The 17,558-nt window shown below is 50.5% G+C and overlaps 1 protein-coding gene across 3 annotated transcripts in view; it reads left to right on the top strand.

Annotated features, from left to right (window-relative positions):
• Positions 1-2,232: 2,232 nt before the first annotated feature.
• LOC122384261 (multidrug resistance-associated protein 5-like) overlaps positions 2,233-17,558 on the top strand; it is a 39,885-nt gene continuing 24,559 nt past the window's right edge. Inside the window, exons 1-9 of one of the 3 annotated variants that reach the window (XM_043371460.1) lie at positions 2,233-2,385; positions 2,686-2,833; positions 3,213-3,446; positions 4,197-4,370; positions 6,376-6,523; positions 7,001-7,149; positions 14,381-14,485; positions 16,685-16,827; positions 17,191-17,296. In XM_043371460.1, coding sequence (XP_043227395.1) covers positions 2,240-2,385; positions 2,686-2,833; positions 3,213-3,446; positions 4,197-4,370; positions 6,376-6,523; positions 7,001-7,149; positions 14,381-14,485; positions 16,685-16,827; positions 17,191-17,296 — 1,353 coding nt within the window. In that variant the 5' untranslated portion in view covers positions 2,233-2,239. Of the gene's footprint in view, positions 2,386-2,685; positions 2,834-3,212; positions 3,447-4,196; positions 4,371-6,375; positions 6,524-7,000; positions 7,150-8,616; positions 8,725-10,158; positions 10,270-14,380; positions 14,486-16,684; positions 16,828-17,190; positions 17,297-17,558 lie in introns of all 3 variants that reach the window. The other 2 variants (XM_043371458.1, XM_043371459.1) reach the window with 2 other exon arrangements.

The following is a 17,558-nucleotide window of genomic DNA, read 5'->3' as shown; positions in this document are numbered from 1 at the left end:
AGAGAATCAGCTACGTCGTGACGACGGCACCGACAGCAGTGATGTCGACAGCGACGACTGCCATAGCAGCAGTGACTGTTCAGCAGCAGTGACAGCAGTGACTGGCAGAGTCGAACCAGCGCGGCGTGTCGTGAGAGTGTTCAAAGTGTATGTATGTAACATGTGATGCAATACATATGTATCGTGTGTTTATGCTTTTTCGATTATCGAATATATCGAAAGCATCAGGGATGACCCAAAATGCCTAAATATACCCATTCAAACCATTTGAAAAACATATTGAGAAATATTAACAACGCTACGAATAAATTCGCCCTAAACTGGTCAACGGCCCCACTGTGCATTGGTAACGCGCAGGGCTGTGTCAGGTGCATGGCCGCCACATGGCGCCAGTCACCTCTGGGATCAGTTAAAGGGACCCTCCCACCTTAACATTAGTTTTGAGTTGAGATAGCCAAATTGGTGGCCATGGCCTGAAAATACCGGTTTGGGCATTCACAACATCGAAAAATGCTTTAATTCGGAGATATGGAATTTCAAACTTGCAGTTTTCGGATTCTAAGGGGCTAATGCATTGGTATGCCCCCTTAGAATTTGTGACGTCAGCGGAGATCTAACGATTTTTAAATCTTTTACTAAAACGTTTGGCAGCACGCGGTGGTATATGCTGCTTTGCGCGCAACAAATGCCGGACTTTCAAATAAAGTCGCTAGGAACAGCGGAGATCCCAAAAAGTAAACAAAAGTAAAAGTCTAATATCTTGAAAACCGGTGAATATTTTTCGATGAAATTTGGTAGATATTCATTTTTGCTCTTTCTGAACCGAGCGACATCACTTTCATGCCAATTCATTAACTTTTTTGAAGGTGGGAGGGTCCCTTTAACATCCATCACAGTGAGGTGATTCAGAGTCTCGCCGGTACCCCCTTCTCCACTGGCCACCCCACCGACATGGACACTGGACTTTTTTCCCTATCTTCTTTCCACTACCGAGACATATATGCGGCCCTTTCCTATTCCAGTAACCATCGCCCGTAAAGGGGGAAGGGGTTGAACGATCCTTCCCTCGTTTTTTTTTTGCGAATAAGTAGCGTAAAAAGCGGCCGATCGTTACACAACTTTCAGAATCCTCGAGTCATTCTATTTTACCCCTACCCTGAAAATTTCATGACCCTGACCCAAATGACCTTTGACCTCTGACCTATTTCTCGAGACCATGTTTGGCCGGAATTGGAATAGCGATTCGGCGTATGTCGGCTCGCATTAGCCGCGCGTTTGCAGTCTTTTTGTGGTTTCAAACGTTCAAACATGTGATATGATGTTGGTCCCATGCATTATGGTAGGTGTGAAGGTCACCTGAAGGTCAGGTCAGGTCACTGACTTTTTTGGAGCAGATTTTGGAGCAGATTTCGAATTTGGCAACCATTTGAACATTTACGAAACGGTTTTGATGTACTCATAACATGTTACGAAGCTGTCAGGGACGGCTGACACCTACTAGAATACCCGACAGGTCGCCTACTGGTTGACCTGACCTGACCTGACCCGACCTGGTCTAAATGCATGAAGACATTATCTGTGATCAAAACTGACATAAAGTTCGTGATCAGCACCCACCAAAAAAAAAAAAAAAAAAAAAAACATGGCAAGTAGCAACCTTACTTTACGATGTTCTAACAGGTCCCGATTTTCCCCGACTTTTGGGTCATTGACCTGGCCTGGAAGGCCAACCAATGACCTAGGACCTTAACATTGGGTATCATCGGCTTCCTTTCGTCAGGGGCAACACGCTCATTTTTTCGCGAAGCTCTAGCTCGATCAGGGGCCAAACGGCAGGGGGGCGACGGACCCCCCCCCCTTATACGTTCGCGGCTGGCAAAACACGAATACGGGCGAGGGTTAAATCGCCACTCCCGTGTCCACTTTTCACTACAGACGCGGACAGGCAACCCTGTCTTCTGTTCATCCTTCCATTTCACTGATCTGGACGGAGACGTAATCAATGACCCATGTCCACCACACCGATCGGCCCTGTCATGCTTGTCACAGTCCTTCCAGTGAACCTACCAACTGTACAGTGAGTTTGCAAACCTTAGAGTGAGCTCACGAACTAATACGTTAGCCCAAAAACAAATTCAGCGAGCGCTCATAAATTAACTCCGATAAGCTGACACAGACGATCACGCAAGCTCACCCGGTGATCCAGAGTTTACGATGTTCCCTCAGGGAGAAGGCAGCGATGCCGGTGGACAAGGTTGGCATGCTGTCGTTCACTACCTTCTCGTGGATGACGAGCATCATGTGGAAGGCCTACAGGAAGGGCCTCAAGGTGGACGACCTGCCGCGCATCTCGCCACTCGAGAGCTGCGAGTATAACGCCAGACGGTGAGCGCTGAGCGGTGACGGCGGTTTCGTGTCTCGGGGCGCTGATGCGGTGTTCCCATTATACTAGTGGCCTACTGGGTGTGTTGAGTGTTAAAGGTGATTGACTGTTGTTATTACCGGGGATTTTTGACGGTGTTAATTATTTGTCGAAGCTATAGTTGGATTGAAAAGAGTTGCTATGCTGACCAGCACATATCTAGCTCGTTCGGTTGGCATAGTGTGCTTTGGAGTAAGGCGAGTGAGCGCTCCGCTCCTCCCCCTTCACAATCACCCGTGTCTGACCACGCTGTCCCCGGCCAGGCTGGAGTTTATGTGGACCGACGAGGTGAAGCGGCACGGCCTGAAGCACGCCTCGTTCCGCCGTGCCGTCTGGAGGTTCATCCGGACACGCATCTTTGTCGGCATGTCGGTGTTCGTCATGTGTCTCATCATGGGTCTGCTAGGACCGGTGAGTGATGGGGATGACACTGCAGTGGCGGGTGAGGTGCTTTAGTGTCATCTCTGGTGTTTATACTTTTTCGGGAGAGGTTCCAGAATAAGTTGTTTGATAAGAATATCGGATTTTTTTTTTTTTTTTTTAGAAGGCAATCATTTGAAATGTTTTGTCAGTTTATTCAGACACTTCATAGTTGAGTGAAATGTTGAATCTGTTGAGTGTTGGATGTGTTTAAATCTGTTGTATCAGTGATATTGCTGACAGCCACTCGGACCGCACTCGGTAGTGTTATATTGACCATCCCGTACAGTTAGACTTTCTGGTCGCGTTCAGTAGACGGTGTTTTATCAGCTGACCGGCGCTCTGACTGTATTCCTGGTTCGTTCGACAGACGGTGTTTATGCGCCGTCTACTGGAGTTTGCCCAGGACGAGGACGCCCCGCTCGAGGAGGGTATCTGGTGGACGGTGGGCCTGATCGCCTGCGAGGTGTTACGCGTCCTCTTCTTCACGGCGCTGTGGGGCATCAACTACCGCACGGGCATCCGCCTGCGGTCCGCCTGCCTCACGGTGCTCTACAGGAAGCTGATGAAGCTGCCCAGTCTGGGCGACAAGTCGGTGGGCCAGGTGGGTCACCCCGCTGTCTGCCTTCACTGCGTGCCCATTTCCCAACTTAGATAAATAATGGAGAGCAAGCTCTTCGCCCGATGCATAGACCTCTGTATACAGAGGTCCCAGAGGACGTGTACAGAGGTGACGAGGTGTATGCCCGGTGATATGGATAGAGTAAAGCTCGGCTGGTATGAGTAGTAAGCCACCTCTTTCATGCCGCACGCATTCACCCGTCGGTGTGGCACCCCTTATAGCGGTTTCGCTGCTGTGACCGCGCGGTTGGTAGGTAGGCCGCCCGCCTGATAACGTCAGTGACGCGGTGCCACGGTGTATTGTTTGCACGAGCCGACCGGTCGGCGAGACAATGAGCTCATTTTTGGCCGTTCCACTGATACGGTGCATACAGTTGTAGAATACGCTGTTAATTTATACGGCGTTGAAACCAACACCGTTATAGTAGGCGGTTAGTGTGCGTTTTATCGTATCGGTGGCAGTTAACTTCGATTTGAAATGGTGCTTTTTCGGCGCTACCTTCACCCCACATGACACAAACTAGGATAACATCCCGAAAAAAACTGTGGAGTTTGACCGAACCGAGATCGCTCCACCGTACCAGATACACTTCTGCAATACATGTGCAGTCGTGCACCCCAGCTGTATGTGTGACCCCTCCGATGGCTGTTGGTGGCGGGTGCTCTGCCCTGCCTGCGGGCCTCCACCCCACCCTGTGACCCTGACCTGAACGTCCCTTCCCCTCCATTTCAGGTGGTGAATCTGTTCGCCAACGACGCGCAGCGCATATTCGACCTGTGCGTGTTCGGTCCGCTCATCATTGGCGGGCCGGTGATCGCGCTCGGCGGCGTCATCTACATCGGCCTGGTGCTCGGACCGTACGCCCTGTTTGGAATGATCGCCTTCATACTGTTCTACCCCCTGCAGGTCAGTCAGGTCGCGTACTACCCTATCAGGAGGTCACAGAGGTAGTTCTACCCCCTGCAGGTCAGTCGGGGGGCGTGCTACCCCCCTCAGGCATTCTCCGATGTGCCAACCGAGGTAGTTCTATCCGCTGCAGGTCAGATTGCCCCCTCAGTGGTAGCCAGGTTGGGCTGGTCGGTCGGTTAGCTTCCCTCTGACTCCTCTGCGGTCGTCACGGGTGACGTGATTGCTAGACTTCCTCTGTATTTATTTGACCTACCTCTTTGCAAATGACCTGCCAGTTAACGCCCCCATCAAACAGCCTAACATGCATCCAAGGCTGTATTAGGGTGAGAGATTATTGATGGGCTGGAGGGCACTGTTTGCTGGAGACAATGTCATCGGCGTGTCTTACACCGGTTACTGAGAGTGCATGGGCGGGATTTCCCCTTATGAAGTCATAACTCACTGTATTTATTTGCGCTGTCGCAACTGCACTGTGACATATAAGAGGGGAGGGTTGAAGACAGTCTGCAGCGTGGGCGCGCCGCTCTGTGCCCGACTGTGATCAAGGCCGCCGTGCAGGGCCGTGTTCGCGGCACGCTGCAGGCTATCTGTGCACGTGTGTGCTCATGTGCTGATAGTGGTACGACGGCAGGCAGGTGGCATGGGGTGAACACGTGGTCTGGAGTTACCGCGTGACTGAATACTGGAGAGGAGCATTGTGCATGGGTAGACACAAAATGGCTGTCAGTTGTGGGGGTAGGTGGGTACTGGGTACTCCTTTTCAAGAGCGTGGGTCAGTTATCTGGGAGACAGGGCTGCTCGTCGTGTGAGGGCGGTGGTCCTTGCTGAGGGGCGTTGTAGCTGTCCTTACTACAGTGCGGTGTTCGGTTGGCGGGGGGGGGGGAGGGGAGAGCAGGCTTGTACTACTGTCTGTGATATGAGGACGTTGGTCCATGTTTAACTGTTGATGGGACTACAGCTGTCCTCACGGGCGGTATACGATCTCCGACTCTATGTGCAGAACGTCACCATCCGTCTGGCCGTCTGATGCTGACGATCTAATATCCATGGCTAGCCAGCGCCCCCCCCCCCCTCACCCCCATCTGTCGGGTCGAAGTGTGTACCGTGTCAACACTGACAACCACCTACCCGGGCCCGGGTGAGGGGGTGTGTCAGTGGCGCCGGTCGTTCCGCCGTCGGCGCGCGCTCACGTGCCCACGTCCCGACACTACTGACATCTAGGGACGAGTCGAGGAAGCCTTAGTTGACGCGTCATCCTCACGATGCATTATCCTGTTTCAGACTACTTGCTGATCCAGCATTAAAGGGACTATCCCACCTTCTAAAATGTTGTTAAAACCAGTTAAATTGTGCCCGACTTTATAGATTGGATGATCAGGAACACGGTTCTGGCATTTATTTTTCATTTAACATCTTAGGCTTCCCATATTCCAAACACAAACTTTCAAATATGTGACGTCACAGCCCAAAATTACCTCCTTCCCCAGGCCACATTACTGTCATAAAGCTGATTCTTTTTACTCTGTAGGCACCACAACAAAGTTCAGACCAAGTTTTAAGCGATTTTTCAACGAACAAACCCATTTAAATCAGAATGACTAAACGAGGTGACGTCACACTAACGGTCGCTCCATGTTGAAGATAGGGCCTTGTACAAGGCCCATTTTCAAATGAAGGGAACGAATTTCTTCAACACCAAGAGGCCGCGGGGGTTGCAACCTAGATAGATAGTGGTTTCTGAACCTTGCCGCAAACTTGGCTATCTCAACTCAAACCCCATGTTAAAGGTGGGATAGTCCCTTTAACCGCTAGCTGATGTTATACGGCTGACAATGACCACTGAAAATCACTTGACCACCATCACTTACCATCACAATTGCCCATCATTATTGACCGCCATCATTTACCGTCACCATTGACAGTCACCATTAGCCATCAGCACTGTCACCACTGGCACCACTGACTCGTCACCACTGACCGCTGCCGTTTATGTATCCGGCAGTTTATGTTGTCGCGGATCACCGGTTACCTGCGCCGACGTACCATCGTGGTGACGGACCGTCGTGTGCAGCTGATGCACGAGATTCTGGCCGCCATCAAACTCATCAAGCAGTACGCCTGGGAGGCGACATTCGTTAAACGCATCACCGGTGAGTGTGGCTTTGCGACGGCTCGTGGAAAGCGAGACTGTTGCAGTTGCAGTCATTCGGCTGTGCTTCTGTCTCATTGTTGTGCTGTTCACGGCTGCGCAGGTGCCTATTATGTGGCGAGGTTGACTATGATAGTCAACCTCGCGCTCTGTGAGTAAGGCTTATTGGTGCCTGCTTATTAGTATTGAAGAAAGTGGCCCGAACTGGCAAGTTTTGTATTTTTGTCAGGGTGGAGAATGGACACTAGACAGTTCGATTCGTAAATTGTTTCGTTAACATCCGGAGTGCTGGATGAATTGCCGGAAAATGTTTCTGATTCTGTTACGACCTTTGTCGCGCTGGTACCAGTTGACTAAAAATTAGATTGAGGTCTTACGTTGAACCATCCCCACCCAAAAACAGTGGGAGCACAACCAATTTTATTTGCAGTCTTAGCGGTCGTATGTGTGTCAATTTACATTGTTACCCTTCCCGCAGCGGCTCGGTCGTCGGAGCGTTCGCTGCTGCAGCGCGCCGCCTACGTGCAGAGCGTCAGTATCGCCCTGGCGCCCACTGTACCCGTCATTTCTGCCATCATCACATTCCTGTGTCACGTCGGAGCTGGCTACAACCTGACTGCTGCGCAGGTCAGCGCATCGGGGGTGTCACGGGGGGGGGGGCGTGCAGCTACACAGGTCAGGGAAGGGTGTCACAGTGTGTGTGTGTGTGGGGGGGGGGGGATACAACTTGACTGCCGCGCAGGTCAGCGCATCGGGGGTGTCACGGGGGGGGGGGGGGTACGGCCGCGCAGCTTAGGGAAGGGTGTCACAGTGTGTGTGTGGGAGAGGGGGATAGGGCACGACCCTGTCAATACAGGGGGCTGGCTACAACCTGACCGTCGCACAGGTCAGGGAAGAGTCACAGTGTGTGTGTGGGGGGGGGGAGGGGGCGTATAACTTGCCCGATAGTCAAGCTGCACCAGCCTGGGGCGACGGGCCAGACCATCATCAGATTAGATAACTGAGGGACAGATATCTTGTTGGAAGTGTATGTGTATAACCAGTAAAACGCCTTTTGGGCGACCAACGGAGCGAGCGAGAGGACGGGCCTTGCACGTGCGAAATTGCGAGGGGGTACCTCCAAATAACTTGTGCACTGCACCCTACTAGCCGGTCTTTAGCGATGTGCCAAATTTCAGCGCAATCGGCCTAGCCGTTCTCGAGATCTGGAAGCGGCACACTGCACGTGCGCACGTGCAAGCGGGGTCCAAACTGACTTTTGCACGGCACCCTACTAACTGGTCCCCAACCGTGTACCAAATTTGAGCGCAATCGGCCCAGCCGTTCTCGAGATCTGGGAGCGCCCCCTGCACGTGCGCACGTGCTGTAGCACCCCAACCTGAACACATGCAGATGAATTATCTGATGGAGACCTAACTGTGTACTGAGTTTCAATTGAATCGGCCCAACCGTTGTGCCGTTATTGAGGTTGCAATTTTGGGGGTTCTTAAAAAATGTCCAACTTTACCACGCGCCACGTGCGGTGGTTGGCAAGAACGCATGGTGGCCATCACACCACAGAACTTTTACGTCCAAGTGACATTCAGTAAAGAAGACCGCTTGTCAATCGGATGTCCCGTTCCTAAGATATTAGCTTTTGAAGAGCGTCCCCACGGCCGGCCGGCCGGCCGGCCGCTCATACTCAGGATTTTCCCTTAATTCAGTATGAGACTCCGCTCGCTTCGCTCGCTCCGTAATAATGTGTTTGTAAACTGTTTTTAGGTCGCCACTCGCCATGTTGCAGTTCTACGTCGGGATTGGGACGACGGACTCAGGGAAGGGTGGGCAGATACAGCAATGCACAAACAATCCCCAGGATATCCCCAGTCCCACTATGGTGCCTCAAGAGAAGAGGACAGGTCGAGAAAGGAGGCGTTATAGAGTTTTGTTACGTTAAGAGTTCTACGCCCACCTCAGTTCACGAATCACGATGCACAGGATCTGTCACATGCGCAGGACCATGGTGATAGCGAGAACTGAGTGACTAGGCTGACACTGCGCAGTAGCCAGCTCACAGACGCTCCGGCCCAACTCAGCCGTGCCCGTGTGTTTTAGGCGTTCGCCTACCTGGCTCTGATGCCTATAATTGAGATCAGCCAGCACTGTATAGCGTATGGCGCGCCGGTGCTAGCCGAGGGACTGGTCGTCCTCTCCCCTATGAAGGTACACCGGGCCGGTGTCGGCTCACTGGCGCTGCTGGTGTCGGGACTGGTGGCGGGGCTGTGGGTAGCTCACGGAGGGAGGCGCAGAGATGGTAGCAGCGGCTGCGACTGCATTGCCTTCACCCGCCCTGCATGGCAGCTGCTGCTACTGCCGCCCCTGGCCCGGCTGACGGAGCGACTCAGCTCGCACCGCGTGCTGCTGTACTCGGTTGCGCATTGCCACCTTCCTCTCTACCTCTTCGACTTGGTTAATTTGTTCACTCATCTTTTACTATTTTTCATTTTTTAATTTTGATTTGATCTAATAGCCTTCTATTTTCATATCTAGACCATAAACGCATGGATTCTTTTTAAGTGGCAGTCAAGCAATAGTGTGAAACAGCACGCGATGACTTAACTGCTGAAGCGTTCGTCTGTTTTAGGTGTTTGTTTACGTGGCTCTGATGCCATGGTTTAACATCGCCCAGTTCTATATAGCGGATTGCACATTGGAAGTAGCTCAGGTGGCGGGCTCTTGCCGCCGTATACAGGTAGCTATATCCCGGTCGGGTTACAGAGTATGACATCTGGGTGCAGAGACTGGCGAGTGTAGGTGGGTGCAGAGACTGGTGGGGTGTTGGTGGGTGCAGAGACTGTAGACGCTGCTGACACCTGCGCTGTGATAATGGATCGCCGGCCCTGCACGGCTGTCACTACATACTACTACTCACAGGACTGACTCGCGCTCTGGACTGTAGGCATCGCACAGCATTCCTTTTCGCTCCCTTCCTTCTTACTAACTGCTTATTTAATTATTTTTCAAGTCTCTGTTGCGGCGCGCCCCTAACCCCCAACAAACAAACAAACAAGTCTCTGTTGATTATTGTAGAAATAAAAACAGAACGAGCAGAAAACCGAAGAGGGTTGTATTTTAGCCTTTATTTCGACATTGGCATCGTCTTCAGAATGAAGAGACGCCAACTTCTGTAAAACTACTGCTGGACTGAACCGCTTATCGAACGGTATAGAAGTGGTGCATTGTTCTAAATTGTTCTAAACATTATTCTATATACATACAGATAACATGAACTAGGTATATAATATGATGGTAGTAGCTACTTCCACTGTGTTTTATTATTTAGATAACCAGCTTTGTAAATAACTACAAACAAGTCCTACTCCTATCCGCATAATCCTGTGTTTGTGCGACTCTACCCACGGTGTCTGTATATATGTGCTGTGCTGGTATTTTGTGCACCATCAGCCCCGCAGTCCAGTCCTAGTAACCCCGCGACCTGGCGATTGTGCGGTGTCTGTGCTAATCTGTAGTATTTCACCACCAGCCCCGCTCCTGTCCTTATAACCCCGTGTTTGTCAGACTATTCGGCGTCTCTATTTGTACTGTGTTGTTATTTTGTGCACCATTATCCCTATCCTCATGACCCCATGTTTGCAGGCCTTCTCCGTAATTGCCTTCATGGACAAGTTGTTTCGCTCCACGCTTGGTATTCTGCGTGAGGCCACGCGGATATTCTTGGAGGTGGCAGTGGCCTTCGACCGGGCGCAGGTTGGCCGCGGCGATATATCGTCCTCTTCCCAACCTTCCCGACCCTTTTCTGTAGCGCTCGGTATTTGATGCGTGGCTCACTGTATTTTGGAGTGGCTCAGCCGGGCCAGAGGTTCGATAGCTAGCAGCGAGGCACGCGAGCACCATTATGCTAGCTGTTTTGTTTAGTTGTTTGAGAATTGGAAACTCTTGAATCAAAGCTAACCCCTGACAACATTATCCGCGACCGTTTGAAGGTGGCCGCATCTCTGCCGCTGTCCCTGGCTATTGGGCCCTGATCTGATTGGCCTCTGATCTGATTCTCTTTGTTTGGGTGGCATGACCAGAAGGTATAACTGGTATCAGTCTTCAACCTCTGGCGTGCATGATTTGTATGTTTGCAGTGAAAGTGTCTTCAACTAACTGAAATTGGATCCAGTAGGGTTCCCTGAAGGTTATTAACTATGCCGTGAATCATAGGCATCTCCTCGAGTGCGTTAGGGACCGTAAACTAAGCGCAGGGCCAGGTCAGGTTTCTTGTATCGCGTAGGCTGCTGCGTAAAGCTAGTTAGATTGAGTCGACGCACATGTCCAGAGAGTGAGGAAGATGGTGGTGACACTAGTACCGTCCAGACCTTTGTCGGTATGTGATGGTGTGAGCTGTAACACAAATACCAAGGTGGAAACTGGAGGGCATATGATCTTACGCATACACGGGCGTAAGCTCACCAGCGCGCGGAAAACAGAATGCACGTAAAGCGTCCATAGCAGCACACTTCAACCGAAGGACGATAGCGACTGTTCCCCATGTGTGGCAGTCTGACCCACTGACAATTGTCATTTGGGGCGTTCCACGACAAATCGACAAGTGCCCTGCACCCTCATATTTTATTTTTTGCTTAAAATTGGTCTAATGGGTTGTGATGGGCGGGGAAGCCAGCTGTGGCAAGGATTTTTTTCTTCGAACAACGGTTTCCGAGATATAGCCTCGGGCAATTCTTGGAGTTCGCGCTGCTGCCCTATGTTTGGCGGCCTATAACTCAGAAACTATTAGTTTTTTTAGGATAAAACTTCATATGGTTCAACTCACAATCCACCAACAAACATTTTGGCCATCTCGGATTTTCAATTTTTGAAAATTTTTATCACGTGACCTTTTGTCCTATTTTTCGAAGAGTGACCTTGATATTTTCCCCACTGAAAGTTGCAATTTTGTCTGATGACCTTAGATCACGTGACCTAAGGTCAACTTTTGACCTTTCGACCTTTCGAGGTCAACATACATATGTTTCGATGCGGATCGACGAGAGGATCACGATGGTGCTATTAGTTTGTTCCTAGCTGGGATACCTTGAAGGTTATTCGAGAAAAACTTCATATATATGTATAGTGCCGCTATTTTGACTTCCTTTTAGCTCCTGTGACGTCATCTTTGACCTGACCTGAAAATGACCTCAGTAAAAATTATAGACCTTATCCGTGTGTACCCTTTACCGTTTACCGCTTGTCGCTATCTTGCTTTATTCTCGAGATCTCGCTGTCGCTCCCGCTCGTAATAATGGACAGGTCATAAAAATGACCTGACCTGAGGTCAACGCAGGGCGATAACCACTTTTTTATTATCGCATATGAATGACAATCGATAAGGCTTTAATCGTCATCAGAAAAAATTGCAACTTTCAGTGGGGAAAATATCAAGGTCACTCTTCGAAAAATAGGACAAAAGGTCACGTGATCAAAATTTTCAAAAATTGAAAATCCGAGATAGCCAAAATGTTTGTTGGTTGATTGTGAGTTGAACCATATAAAGTTTTATCGTAAAAAACCAATAGTTTCTGAGTTATAGGCCGCCATACATAGGGCTGCAGCGCGAACTCCAGGAATTGCCCGAGGCTATATCTCGGAAACCGTTGTTTGAAGAAAAAAATCCTTGCCACAGCTGGCTTCCCCGCCCATCACAACCCCTTACACCAGTTTTCAACGAAGAATAGAATATGAGGGTGCAAATTTAATTTTTTATTTGTCGATTTGTCGTGGAACGCCCCATTTGGTAGCTTCCAGCACTGTATAGCGTATGGCGCGCCGGTGCTAGCTGAGGGACTGGTCGTCCTCTCCCGTATGAAGGTACACTGTATCAGTGCCTGCGTCTGACTCGCTGACCCGGGCCCTATGGCCGCAGGCGTTTCCAGTTCTGCTGAACCTGGCCGTTACCAAGCCCATGCTCTCCACTATATCTTTGGCTGTTCGGGTCTATTACGAGATGGAGGCGTCCGTTGATCGTCTTCAGGCATGTGAAGAGTCGAGCCGAATTCCCTGCCGCTACGCACCCCGTCCGTTCAGCTGGTTTTCGTGACGCTTACTGAGGCACTCCGCGCTGTCGCGAGAGCCAACAGCTCGTCCAGTTTGCTCTGAAGTCGGTTAGTTTCGCGCTAAGTGATATTGTACAGTCGGGCTTTTTCTCACCTGTTTTTGTCTGTCTTTAATCGTCCTACCGAATTAATTCCATCTATCCTAACCCTTCCTGTTCCAAGCCAAGCCTCTTATCCCTCGTCGTTCCAACGCTGTCCTTTTTCGTTCATCTTCGTTCTTTCTGTATTCTTTTTCTCATTCTCTCCGTCCCAATTCAGCAGCCTTCTGGCCCTTGTTCCAACTCTGTTATTCCCCGTCCCCTTCGTCCCAAACCTGTCCATTCCCGTTCTTTTCCGCCACTAACCAGCTCCCATCACTCTTAATTGACCAATTTATCCTTTTCCTTCCCCTACCTGACCCCAACCCGATACTTGCTACCGATCTTTGCCTTTTCCCTCAGCAGTTCTGACTCACCCCGCAAAACAAACTCAGTGCTGCCTTCCGAAACGAAGACACCGAGATTTCCTCCATGTGGTATTCTGGGCTTTCCACGGGATAACCATGTGATAGCAATGTAAATAACCCCGGATCTCTTTTATATGTGGCCTCGCACGGGGACGCTGTGTCACGCTTTATCATCGCTTGCTTCTGAATAAATGATACGAGGGTGTGATTGATCCAGGGAAACGATTAGGAAAAAAAAATATCGTTTTGACAGACTATAAGCGGACTGAAGCGGACTGATTGTTGAGAACGGAACACGGCAAGACGGTGTATGGACTATAGCTCTATCTCTACGGTGTTTCGAGGAAGTTATGTGGATTGTCAGCCGATTCTTAGAGGACGGTCCCGCGCCCCTGTTTCGCCCAGTCCTCTGCCGGCCTACATGAGGCGTTCGTGCGCTCTATCTGCGTGAAGCGAGGGTACGGCTGCGGTGACCGGCCTGGCAGCTCACTCGAGTCCAGAAAACTGACTGCAAACGAAGACGTGAAACCAGCCGGCGCTCTCTTCTCTCTCCCTCTCTCTCCTCTCTCTCTCTCTCTCTCTCTCTCTCTCTCTCTCTCTCTCTCTTTCTTTCTTTCTTTCTTTCTTTCTTTCTTTCTTTCTTTTTTTCTTTCTTTCTTTCTTTCTTTCTTTCTCTCTTACTTTCTTTCTTTTTTTCTTTTTTTCCCTTTTTATCTTTTGCTCTTTTTCTCTTTTCCTCCTTTTCTCTTATTATCTTTTTTCTCTTTTTCTCTTTTTCACTTTTTTTCTTTTTCTTTCTTTCTCTTTTTCTATTTCCTTTTTCCTATTTTCTCTTTCTCTCGTTCTCTTTTTTCTTTTTCCTTTCTTTCATCTTCTATTTGTGTGGTTGTAGGCGTGTGTGACTGTGTGTCACTGTCATGTCTGTATGTATCATTATTTGTCTGTCAGTTTGCGTGCCTATCTGTGTGAATGTGTGTGTTCTCTTGGTCTCTCTCTCTCTCTCTCTCTCTCTCTCTCTCTCTCTCTCTCTCTCTCTCTCTCTCTCTCTCTCTCTCTCTCTCCCTCCCTCTCTCCCTCTCTCTCTCTCTCTCTCTCTCTTTATCTCGCTCTCTCCTCATTCTTTCTTTTGTTTCTTCTTTCCTCTTTCCTCCTGCTACTTTTCCACCGCTACTACTTTGGGTTTCGGCGTCATTGACTGCCGCTTATGGTAAAATCGGACGTTATCCCGCCCACTTTTCTAAAAGGCCACTGTAGAGAACCTTTGATCGAATCCAGCCAAGGCAAATACTTTTAGCGTGACTCGAGACTCCTTCGGCAGGTGTTCTCAGTGATGGCCATATCGGGTCTCATGAACAACACTGTGCGCTGGTCGGCCTACCTAAAGGAGTGTGTCGAGGCCGTACAGGGCCTGCTCCGGGTCCAGGTTAGATCCGACCCCCTCTGCCGCTCAGGGCGGCGCCCGCCACCGCTGCCCCTCGTGGGCGTCTTAGTTCAGTGTTTGGTGTTTGGGCCAGTCGGCACCCCACGCGGCTCAGAAATGTGTGCGGTAGCTCGATTCGGCACGCATGGCCGTGTGATTCGGTGGCGGACTTCGGTGCTCCTGGACCCCGTCCTTTGTTTTGTCCTCGGTTACGGGTGCCGTGTATAATTTTTAATGTAACGCGTGGCTCGGTACGGGTGGACTGGTGTGGAGCGAGGGTTTTATTCTACTCCAGCGCGGCTTTACATGCGTAACCATTAGGTACATACATACCAACCAGTAAAACGCCTTTTGGGCGAAGAACGAGCGAGCGAGATAGTGAGCCCTGCACGTGCGGAAGGGCGAGAGGGTGCTTCCAACGGGCTTGCGCAAAGCACCCTTCTAACCGATCGCTAGCGGTGTGCCAAATTTGAACGCAATCGGCCCAGCCGTTCCTGAGATCTGGAAGCGGCATTCTGCACGTGTGCACGTGCAAACGGGGTCCAAAATGACTTTTGCACGGCACCCTACTAACTGGTCCCCAACCGTGTACCAAATTTGAGCGCAATCGGCCCAGCCGTTCTCGAGATCTGGAAACGCCCCCTGCACGTGCGCACGTGCAGTAGCACCCTAACCGCAACACATGGAAATGCATTGCCTGGTGGGTGCCTACCTGTATGCCAAGTTTCAGCGAAATCGCCCCAGTAATTACCGAGTTACTGAAATGGGAACAAATTTGGCACCTCTTATTGTTGTATTTTGCACGTGCACTGGGGGTGACCCACATGCATCGAGAGTATCCTATTTTGGGTAGAAGGGATGCGGCTACCCTACAAAAATTACCGCAAGTCAATCGCCCAAGCGGCTGCTGAGATATGAGCCTCTCAAAATCACTACTTTTGCAAAACAGCTTGAACATCCTTGACTTTTCACGTGGCACGTGCCACGACGGTCACTGAGATGTATCAAAAGTAGTCAATTACGGGGTAGAAGGGATGGGGCTACCCAGCAAAAAAAGACCGCAGGCCAATCGGTCCAGCGGTTGCTGAGATATAAGCCTCTCAAAAGCGTTACAGGTCGGGCTGGGCCGGACCGGGCCGCTCATACTGAGATTTTTCCGTTATAGAAAAGACTCACTTCGCTCGCTGCGCTCGCTCGCTCGTAATAACCAGCGCCGTCCGGGTGCCCCTAAAACCAATTCATCATCATTAGCATCCTCAGCATCATTGGTTCATTCTTGATCTGTCGTTGAAGAAGGAAAGTTGACCTATGACTACTGACTATATTGCACCTCCGTAACTGTTCGACTCCATACTGTCGGTGTTCTGGTCAGTTGAGCCTGCTGTCGAGCAACTGCAGGCAATGTTTGCACCATATTTCTGGTCAAGGTGTTTTTCAAACCACCGATGGGTTAGCACAATGCTCTTTTTACTTCCCCGTGGCGTCGGCTTTATTATTTTCAAGGGTCATAGTTTCACTGAGCCCACTGTTTTAACAAAGTTGCTGTTCGGACTCGTTAAAAGTTTACAATATTATGATACAAGTATCGCTATTGATAAATGCGAACCATCAAGCAATCAGACAGACTACACGCATTTGATAGAACAAGCGAAATGATAGTCAATTTGCTTTTGAAAATCGCTGCCGATGTAGAATGCATGCTTTGCTTGCCTGCTAGTTTAACAGTTTCACTGTGCATGACATCCCAGCTTACTTTGGCTGCGCACGTTCTGGGGTTCAAACTTTATTATCTTTGTGCTCGCTTGTCGTTCAGCTGACTGCATGCTTACCAACGTATGCTTGGGCATTTGCTGTGCTTTGCTGAATGTTTCTCTCAGTGTCTGAAGTTCGAATGTTCAGTTTGGTTTCTCAGATACTTTTGTATCGTTATGATGTTTTTGGTAAATCATCATTTTGTGTGGTTGATTAATTTTTCAGCTCAAACGTAAACATAACTCATCTTTGCTTAAGCTAGTTTTCTACGTAAGTGCCCTCGTTTCGTGTTTGCCGTCACGCGTATCACGGCTTCAGTAAGATCCCCCGCTCTCTTGCGGAGGGCGGGGCGGGAGGCCTCAGACTATTTAACCGGTGTGAGCGGCGTTGCCCCGATGCCCGGCCCGTGTACCCCGTCTAACCCGTGCTCCGTCCCACCCGGCGCGGCAGTCGATCCTGCTCATGGAGGAGCAGCAGCCGTACGTGGAGGTGCCCAGTGACGTGAACCAGGCGGTGGTTCTGCAGAGCGCCACACTCGCCTGGGACGCCGTCGGCGGCGACAACGACTCGGCCGGCGCGGCGGCAAAGAACAAGTGAGACCGCGACAGACAGGCTACGGGAGTGACGCGGATACAGACCATGTGCGGCGACCACAATGGGGCGGCACATTGCCTAGACAGAATATTATGAAGACAATAGGCGTGAACACTGCGTATTGCGTAGACCTCGCCCACAAATAACTCAAACAGCCTAAGTGTGGACCCATCCTGTCAGTACTTGACATACCAGCAAATGAATTGGCTAATGAACGTGGATTTAGTGACTGTTGGACCAATGTCATCATTGGTTATAAGTCATTTTATCTATATTTATTTATGCTGGAGACTAATTAAAATATTGTGTTTGAAATAACTCCATAGTGTTCCTTATTCTTATGTGGTGTCCTATCTCACCAGGGACGCCAACGGCGACGGCCGGGGAGCGGAGACGGAGGCGCTGCGGCCGGCCCTGGCCATCCCCTCCCGTGACGCCCTCATAGACATCGACCTGGTGGTGCCCAAGGTAGGTGCTGCGGCCCCTAGCCATCCCCCCGTGACGCCCTCATAGACATTGACCTGGTGGTGCCCAAGGTAGGTGCTGCGGCCACCCTTTCCCCTGGCCATCCCTTCCCGTGACGCCTTCATAGACATCGATCCGGTGGTACCCAAGGTAGAATTGTGGTGGTACCGGCCTGCCCTGGCCATCCTGGTGCTCTGGCGTGTCCTCTGATGCCACCCATAACCCCGGTTGCCCTGCGCGTGCCCCTGTCTGTGCCCGCTGATGC

Source organism: Amphibalanus amphitrite, unplaced genomic scaffold, assembly GCF_019059575.1.
Source record: "Amphibalanus amphitrite isolate SeventyFive unplaced genomic scaffold, NRLGWU_Aamphi_draft 000184F_arrow, whole genome shotgun sequence".
Classification (NCBI taxonomy): domain Eukaryota; kingdom Metazoa; phylum Arthropoda; class Thecostraca; order Balanomorpha; family Balanidae; genus Amphibalanus; species Amphibalanus amphitrite.
This window is presented reverse-complemented; position numbering and strand designations above follow the sequence as displayed.